This window comes from Euprymna scolopes, chromosome 39 (genome assembly GCF_053919585.1).
Source record: "Euprymna scolopes isolate OS-2025 chromosome 39, ASM5391958v1, whole genome shotgun sequence".
NCBI lineage: Eukaryota > Metazoa > Mollusca > Cephalopoda > Sepiida > Sepiolidae > Euprymna > Euprymna scolopes.
This window is the reverse complement of record NC_136520.1, coordinates 60,607,433-60,617,432: the sequence shown is the minus strand read 5'-3', so window position 1 is coordinate 60,617,432 and position 10,000 is coordinate 60,607,433. Positions and strand designations below refer to the sequence as shown.

Below are 10,000 nucleotides of genomic sequence, written 5' to 3'. Positions count from 1 at the left end.
CATCGATATTATTTAGTAAGAGTGTTTAGCAGAAAAGCCAACAAACGACTACCCAAAAAAATAAATATATAAGAAATAAATGTTACCATAGTCAATAAAAGTTCAGTTCATGTTTTGTTTTTTGTTTTGAAATAGTTTTTAATGTTAAGCGAACTGAAATTAAAACGAAATTTGAGGCGATAACTACTTAAATGAATTTTTATATAAACTACACATGCCATGATCGAATATTCCTCAAGCACAAAATAACGGAAAACATTAAAATATGTTTATAAATATTCCTTACATTGACGGAACTGTCTTAAATTGTTAACACAGAATGCTCAAGTGGGGCTCCTTCAAATTGAAAACGGGGCTCTTCATTTTAAAGTCGCTGCCATTCTGATTTTTTTTTTTAAACCGTTTCGTGAATTAAAAATTTTTTTTTTTTATAAACGACATGAAAATACAAACCAATGAACTTTTCTACGATAAAAGTAACTTTTATTGACTATGGTAACATTTATTTCTTGTATATTTATATTATTATATATATAACATTTTCTCTTTGTAAGGAAACATCATTTTATTGGTCACTCTTGACTACGAATGGAAACAAAGTTGATAAAAAAAATATATTTTCGCGAAAATTATCTTTACTTTCATCATATTTTGCTTAGGGTAAAATTTTTGATTATCCAAACCTATCCCTGTACAACCCCCTCCTTTTCATAACCTATCATACTTTCATCAATCACGATGTAGGCTGTTTTTGAACCCAGTCAACGACGGGTACTTCTGCTAGTATATATATATATATATATATATATATATATATATATATATATATGAGATGGCGGGTGAATGTTATGCATCCGGTAGGATGCCCCATCTCCAGCTTGAACAAACTGATAAAAATATAATTAAAAAAAAAATTATAAAACGTTACACGCACCCACATACATTCCTACCGTTGTTTTGTTCTGATAATCATGATTTTTAACTAAACGCGTCACATGTCTCTTCCGATCAACATTCCTCTACGTTTCTCTTATAACATTCCCGAGTCAAATTTATGTCTGGATTTTTCCAATAGAAATGAAAGTCAGGTTTTATTGGGAAATTTCCAAGAGTTCTAATTTCGGAGAATGTCAACGTATAGAATTGTGGAAATGCAGAAATTACAAAAACTTTTTGGAAACATTCGATAATTGTCCATCACTTTTATCTTTGGATGCGCCAAAATAAATATGACAGCTCAACCTGTCACGTCATCTTTATAGGCAGATTTGGAGGTAATTGGATTTACTACGCTATTTTTTTTTTATGTGTTTTTGTTTCGCTATATATATCAAAAGCATTTCATCCTCTTTCATCAGTCTTTTTTTTTTTAATACAGTTTTTTTATATACAGTTTTCTTAATATATTTTTAATACAGTTTTTTTGATTCAGCTTTTTTAATAGAACTTTTTTTAAGAGTTTTTTTTAATAGAACTTTTTTTAAGAGTTTTTTTAATACAGCTTTTTTAAGAGTTTTTTTAATACAGCTTTTTCATTACAGCTTCTTTAATAGTTTTTAATACATTTTTTAAGTTTTTTTAACAGGGCTTTTTAATAGTTTTTTTAATACTGTTTTTTCAATAATTTTTTTAATACAGCTTTTTTTTAATAGTTTTTAATACAGCTTTTTTTTAATAGTTTTTTAATACAGCTTTTTTTTAAATAGTTTTCCAATACAGCTTTTTTAAATAGTTTTTTAATAAAGCTTTTTTAAATAGTTTTCTAATAAAGCTTTTTTAAATAGTTTTCTAATAAAGCTTTTTTAAATAGTTTTTTTTAATAGGGCTTTTTTTAATAGTGTTTTTAATATAACTTTTTTTTAATACAACTTTTTGTATACAGTTTTTTCTTTTATAAGGGAGTCACCACTTATCAAGACACGAAGGCCACTCGAGGATGAGACTTAATGAATGTAAGGTGGTAATGTAGTAATCGTTGATGGTGTAGATTGGGTAGAATTTAGATTATTTAAGGGAACGGCTCTACAAGAACTTGTTTTCATTGGACTTGAAGGTTACCATATTATAATTGGCAAAGAAACGGACCAGCAGAACAGTCTTCCACAGAAGCTTTGTTCATGGAATCTGTGTTTAGATTTAGGCACAGATAGAGAGTGGCGGAAATTGTTGGTGGGGGCTGTAGCTAATCGAATGTTTTTGTTATTTGTGAAATTTTGGCAAGGAGAGACCATAGATTAGAGCTCAGACGAGCACTTGCCATGAAAATAATGGTAGACCTGAGACATGCTCGCAACATCTCTTCTGTGGGAAAGAAGTTGCAGGGAAGATGTACATAAAATCCGTTGGAAAAATGGTGCGATTCTTCTATCGATCCAGTAGATATCACACTGCTGAGACGATTCTCTATCTGTATAGGAGCCAGGTACCTTATCCTCCCTTAACAGAGTTCGAAATAGAATTCGTAGCCTAGTAGGGGATGCCCTTTTCTCGTCCCTGCAACCTCTTTCTCACAGAAGAGATGTTATGAGTTTGTTTCTGCTGTATCGTTATTTTCATGGCAAATGCTCGTCTGAGCTTCAATCTATAATCCCCCCCCCTCATCAAACTTTCACAAAAAACTCTCATCTAGCTGAAAACACTATTAATAATTTCCCTCATTCCTTATCTGTGCCTAAACCTAAATGTAGATTCCATGAACAAAACTTTTTTCTTAGAACTGCACACCTATGGAACTCTCTTCTGTTTACCGCTTTCTAGCTAACTACAATATGGTCGTCTTCAAGTCCAACATAAATAAGTTCTTGATGGGCCATTCCTCTTAAGTAATCCAATTTACAAAATTTTCATTATTAACAATTACTCCGATATTGTCCCATTGACTCCTGTAAACTCTTTAACCCTTATCCTTGAGTGGTCTCTGGGCCTTGATAAGTGGTGACCTATGTAAAAAAAAAAAACCAAAAAAAAAACAAGCCGCACGTGCATGGTTCCCCTCTTGTGCTTCATGTGAGATGACACCACAAAAAAACAGTGAAGAAATGATGAATGTGAAGGGCCAACCTTGCCTTCACATTTTCGACAAGTTTCAGAAAAATCTAATGGCTGGGACAAAAGTTATAGGGTAAAAAGTGTCATTTTTTACAATTTTGTGACCCCTTTTGAGCTCCTGAGAACGTCAAATCCCAGTGAAAATGGACAAATGATGCAGTTTCATGCCTTAAGACATGTATATTTGAATTCAGCACCGTGGAAAACTACTATATAGACATAGACATCAAGTTCTTGAGTAATATGAAAAAAGAGCTCTAAAAAGGCATGATTTTTAGCCCTAAAAGTCCTAGAGGGATGCAAACCAGAATTTTGCCAGGGTCACGCATACTGCATTTATATGAACCACATTGGCCTTCACATTTTGGCCAAGTTTCAGGAAAACCTAATGGATGAATCAAACGCTATGGGGCAAAAAGTGTTATTTTGGGCCATTTTGGGGCATTTTTGACCTTTTTGAGCCCCTGGGGATACCAAATCCCAGTGTAAATGGATAACAGTGCAGTTTCAAGCCTTAACACATGTATATTTGAGTTGAATATCGTGAAAAACCACTATATAATCAGACATATCAAGTTTTTGTTGAGAAATATGAAAAAAGAGCCACAAAAAGGGGCGGTTTTAGCACTAAAAGTCCCCAGGGATGCGAACCAGAATTTTGCCAGGGTCATCCATACTGGATTTATATTAAGAACAATGGACTCCACATTTTGACCAAGTTTCAAAAAAATCTAATGGATGGATCAAAAGTTATGGGGCAAAATGCGTAATTTTGGGCCATTTGGGGGCATTTTTTACCTCTTTTGAGCCCCTGTGGGCGCAACGGGAATTTTTGTAAAAAGGTTTTTTTTAATGAAGTACAATTTATGTCAAAATTTCAGGAAAAACTAATGGACAGTTATCTGGCAATAGTCCGGACTAACAGACACACGGAAGTATGGACGCCACTGAAAACATATATCCCTCTCCGATAAATCGGGGGGGGGGGGACCAAAAAGAGAGAAAAGGGCATCACCTACTAGGTTTTGAAGCCGGTTTTGAACTTTATGAAGGCAAGATAGGGTGCACTAAGCAACTCCTGCCCAGATGTGGCAACATCCCTGCAACCTCTTTCTCACAGAAGAGATGTTGCGAGTTTGTCTTTGCTTTATCGTTATTTTCATGGAAAGTGCTCGACTGAGCTTCAATCTATGGTCCCCCCTCGCCAAACTTTCACAAGAAACACTTGTCTAGCAGAAAACACTATCAATAATTCCCCCCCCCACTCTTTATCTGTGTCTAAACCTAAACGTAGATTCCATGAACAAAACTTCTTTCTTAGAACTGCACGCCTGTGGAACTGTCTTCCGTTTTTCCTGCTTTCCAGCTGACTACAATGTGGTTGTCTTCAAATCCAACGTAAACAAATTCTTCATGAGCCGTTCCACTTAAGTAAACAAATTTACCAAATTTCCATTAATAACGATTACTATATTGTCCAATTGACTACTGTAGACTCTTAATCCTTATCCTCGAGTGGTCTCTGGGCCTTGATAAGTAGTTATGCGTTTGTAAAAAAATTTTTAAAAAGTATTGGCTGAAGAGAGCTTAATATGGGTATCTGAAACGGTCACCTATTATTAGATTTGAAACCAACGGTACCGATAACTTACTTCATCTAAACTTTCTGTAAATAACTGAACTAAAATAATATATATACCATTCGGTACGGAACTAACCATGAAAGATCAGATAATGAATAAACGCGGATTTATAAGGCCAAAATATCCAACCTTCATCGCCCTTCGGAGCCCATGGCGCAGTGATAGAGGCGTTGAATCTCTACGGTTCCAGGTGAGAATTGTTTCAATCCTACCCAAAGCCGGCCAGAGGCTTACTTGACGAAAACGTGGTGAGACGACAACAACTACGATTGCAGTGATTGCTGAGGATGCAGTTGGGAGATTCGGAGTTCCTATCCCATCACGGTTACCACCTGACGAAGGCCAGAGGAATAGTTGGCCGAAACGTCATGAAACAACAACTAAGAAAGATAAGGATAATAATCCACAATAAAAATAAATTAATAAATAATACTCATCTCAATAATGAATTCCAACTAAAATAATATATAAAACAAAAGTTATGATGAATTTACTGGTGTTCAAAACCATAAAAAATATGTAAGGAGGTGAGCGGCGCGTTGTATGACTGGTTTCCATATCAACCATGTCGCTTCAGTGACTACTGTTGTCACTAATTCACTAATGAAAACATGAAAGGGAGATAATTGGGGTATTTTACTGAAAGCAGACGAGTGCCGTAAATTGTTATTACATGTGTTTATGGGGGCAAAAAAATAAGACTGAAATTAAACAAAGAACAAGTGAATTTATTGGAAGCCTGGAAAAATCATGGATTACAATAGAAAAATGCGAGCATGAAAAGTAATATGGTTAAGCTTAAACATAGAAAAGTAAAGGAGTAGTTATTAAAACTGGAAAAGAAAAGGACAGGATATTCTAGTAAAAAAAAATATAATAAATTTATAACTTAAAATATTGCAGCAGTCAGAATTTTTTTTTTAATTCAATTTATAACATTATATAATCAATTCTTAATGCTTTCATATGCCTACACAAGTTATAAATTTATTATATTTTTTACTAGAATACCTTGTTCTTTTCTTAATGCTACAATATTTTAAGTTATAAATTTATTATATTTTTTACTAGAATATCTTGTCCTTTTTTTATCCAGTTTTAACAGGCCCTGTCGGTGGGGCATTAGAATACACCGACTGCCCCCCTGCAGAGGGTAAAAGTCCCTCAATGGGGGTCCTGGATATGACCTTAAACTATATCCAGTTGTGAGGCCCCAGCTTGTGGGCTTTGGGGAGTGTGGAGCCACCCTTTAATTACCATTGCTCCCAGGTCCACTCTGACCCGGAGTGGTAGTACCTGTTAGGGTTCCAACTATGGGTTAAATAGAAACCGACTTGAAAACAACAAATATATTCTACTAAAAAGATTTTCTTCAAAATCTTTGGATTCGGCATTAAATAACCCGAAAAGGGTTGATATGCCGTAAAACAAAAACAACCAACCAACCAACCAGTTTTAACAACTAGTCCTTTACTTTTCCATGTTTAAGCTTAACCATATATTACTTTTCATGCTCGCATTTTTCTATCGTAATATATATATATGCATTGCAGACGATGCAATACAGTTGTATGCACACATGTAATTATTGTTCAAGATGACCAAGAAGATGAAATTGTAGAAGAAACCAATATACAATGTCTGTCTACTTATGGCCAATCAGTACGATGAAAACTCGGAAGGCTTTCCCGCAGGCACCATGTGGGTCGTTGGCATGAAGAACAAAGGGGCCTATTCTTGAATTACAAAGCTCACGTTTTCTTTATGCTCCTGCAATCTTTTTTCTGTTCTAAAGAAAAGGGGGACACTCTTGCTAATTGCAGTTTCACTGTGCAGGGCAATCTGGCGCCATTGTTTTCTCAAGAGCCTGATATCAAAGCTTTTCAAAGAGTCACACCTACACAACTAATTATGGATAATTTCCCTGCTGGTCTATCCATTACATTGCTTGCTCAAGAGTAGAACAGAATATCAATTTATTTGCCTTGGTACAAGGATATAGGAAGACACAAGGCCGTTTTTCTTATGTGGGGGAAAAATTAAGCTCACTGAAAAAAAGGAAAGTTTGGTTTTGCACAAAAAAATAAAAATGACTCAGTTTAAAAGAATGTATCTTTCTTTGAACAAGAATAGAACAGATACGATACTTATATATTTGAGAAAGGTTACCAACAATTGCTATGTATTTTTTAACATTATTTTATTATTCCGCGTTTTGATTTTTCATTTAAAAAAGGTATCATATTTAGATAATTGTAATAATGTTTTGAAATCATTGAAATAGTTTTTTACGCGTTTCACACGTTCTTGTGAAGCGTCCTCTTCAGAAAGTATTCAAAGTGTAAATAATTAAAATGTGTTCAGAATGTATAAAAGCATTTTCGCAGTCTGTTTTGGTGACATGTTTCTGAGCGGTGGAAATGTCTGAATATATATATATATATATATATATATATATATATATATATATATATATATATTAATGTTGGGACGATTAATCAGAATCAGAAAAATCGGGACTTTTGTGAGTATCCGAAATATTTGTGCCCATTTTCCGATGTCAAAAACGATTCTTTTTTTTTTTTTTTTTTTTTAAAACAAAATTTTCCTCCGCTAGTAGTAATAATGAAATAATCAATATTTATTGATTTCAAACAACCAGTAAAACTAATATCTATAGATCATCCCACACACACAAGTATGTTTTTACGTTTGGAAAAAATATATGCACATTAAAATGTGCTTTTACAGTAATCGGGGGGAAAAATAACTTTATTGTTAAATATTTGGAGATTAATAAAGAATCAGGATCAGGAATTTAGTACAAAATTATTGTATCAAATCGGAGAAATACTGGAATTGTTAGATTACTAATATATATATATATATATATATATATATATATATAAAAGTGAAAGTGTTTGTGTGTGTCTGTGTGTGTACATTTCCCTATGCAATAACTCTGTCAATTTTAAGTCTACAGACTCGAAATTCGATATACAGGGTACTGAGATTTGTGAAAATCGATGTGGTCGGTTTTCGGACAGAAATTTTGCGATTAAGGGGTCAAAATTCAACGATTTGACCTTTGAGAACTCTACCAAACTCCTCCGACAATTTTCGGTCTAAACACTTGATATTTTAGATATAGATTTCTTGGACATGGATCTAACTTAATAACTTGATTTGAGCCCAAAACAATACATTTTAAGGGGTCATAATAGGGGTCAAAGTTTTAAAAAAATTTACTTTTTTTTTTTTGCTCAGCATATACCTCAAAACACTCGGGCAACGCCGGGCACCCATGCTAGTATAATATATATATATATATATATATATATATATATATATATATAGTAAGTTATAAAATATATATGGCGATTATGCTACACAGAATATACCGGGCTTCATCTATGCTAGGATTCATCAGCCTGATGAATCCCAGCGTAGATGAAACACGGAATATTCTGTGTAGCTTAATCACCATATATATTTTATAACTTATTACCTAGCTCTACTTACATATTGAGCATTGTTGGAGTAAACCCTTCAAGTTTACGCATAAATTTATACTTTTGTATATTAGTTTATCTGATTGAATGAAGTAGTCATATATATATATATATATATATATATATATATATATATATATATATATATATATAATTTAAAAGTGCCTGTTTGGGGACATCTTATATTGTTAGAAGAAATTTTCAAAGACAGAGAAAAATTGTGTGTGTGAGTGTACATGTTTTGTTGTTTGCTATACAGCATTTATCCTAGGTCTGTTGAACTGGCTTCCTCCGAAACAGAAAGTGTCAAGGGAATTTTAAATTCACAGGCGATCCCCAATCAGATTTGTTTTTAAAAACATTTTATTGTATTCTTACACGGCTTGGTCATTTGCACATGACTGCTGATGCCATACTTTTACATTAATTTTTATAACATTTTTTCTTGTTTTGAACTTCTCGAATTATTGCGTTGTCATCTCCAGGTAGAATTCAGAACGCTTTGTTGTTGGTATTTTTAGATTTCAAGCCAATGACGTTTCAAACTTTCTTCCACATAGTCAGGATATTTAAGGGGGACACGTTCATAAATATATGATAATATGAACAAGTACTGTATTTTCTGCTCACTGTTTTGAAGGTTCATTTTACACATCAACTGTATAATTCTCGCATCATTTCTATCAAGCAACGCATGTCCTCAACCCTCACTGGCCAGGTTTCACATCCATACATCATCATTATAAACATATATCTGATAGGATCTTTTCTTGGTTGATAATGGCAATGCTCTGTTGGTTAGCAATGACAGAAGTTCCCTGAACTTACCCTACCCGCACCCCACATTATACATTCATCTCCATGCAACGCATGTCTTCAACTCTCACTAGTCAGATTTTATTTCCATACATCATTACACTGCACACACATACACGATAAACTCTTCTCATGGTCGACAGTGGTGATGCTCTGCTGGTTAGTAATGGCAAACGTTCTTTGAACATCCAACCTTGCTTCTTGTAATCACGCTAACAGGTACTGCACCCTGTTCTCCAAAGGTAGTTTCACCATCCAAATATACTTTCTCCACATCTGAATTCTCATCCACCTCCACTGTCTTGCACACAAACGGGTTATCCTCTCTCAACCTACCTATAATTATATTTCCTCTCTTTCTCTTTCACTCTTTAGACATAGCAAGTCTATTTGTGTCCTATCACTATTTCCATAGCAGGTGCTCGACTGGTTCTCCTCCATTTGCAACAAACACTCGTCCCTCTACAACAACTGCCAACAATTTCCGTTATACTCTATCTGTGCCTAAAACTAAACAAGAGTTCCACAAGCTAAGTTTCTTCCCTGGAACTGTCCGGTCTATGGAACACAATACCGTGGGGCTGCTTCCCAGCTGACTATAACATGGTCGTTTTCAAGTCTAATGTAAGCAAGTTCTTATTGAGCCGTCCTCTTAATTAATCAAACACTACTCAAGTTCCACGATTAGCGATCATTCTCTCACCGGTCACCTGGCACTAATTAACTTTTATCCTTGAGTGGATTTTTGGACTTGATAAGCAGTGACACCCACTTACCCTCGTAACAAAAAAAAAAAAAAAAGCAAAAAGACTTCTTGTCTACTCAATGCTTATGAGTTGCACAAAATATCAAACTGCGCCAGACTAACCCTAGCCTGACTCTCTTCCTACAAACTGAGGAGAGGAACATTCTTCTACAAACTTTAATCTTCATAGCATTCACTCTCAGACTTTTATTTTCCATAGCAATCCTCCAAAAAGC

The 10,000-nt window shown here is 34.3% G+C and overlaps 2 protein-coding genes across 3 annotated transcripts in view; one reads left to right on the top strand and one right to left on the bottom strand.

The window, feature by feature from the left end:
* Window positions 1–10,000, bottom strand: part of LOC145263803 (UPF0415 protein C7orf25 homolog) — a 707,479-nt gene that overhangs the window by 484,280 nt on the left and 213,199 nt on the right. The gene's annotated exons all lie outside the window — the stretch shown is intronic.
* Window positions 1–10,000, top strand: part of LOC145263804 (uncharacterized) — a 188,378-nt gene that overhangs the window by 104,484 nt on the left and 73,894 nt on the right. Inside the window, exon 1 of one of the 2 annotated variants that reach the window (XM_080120867.1) lies at window positions 1,024–1,274. The exons of the other annotated variant lie outside the window; for it this stretch is intronic. Coding sequence (XP_079976993.1) covers window positions 1,214–1,274 — 61 coding nt within the window. The 5' untranslated portion in view covers window positions 1,024–1,213. Of the gene's footprint in view, window positions 1–1,023; window positions 1,275–10,000 lie in introns of those variants that run through there. 2 annotated transcript variants of the gene reach the window in all.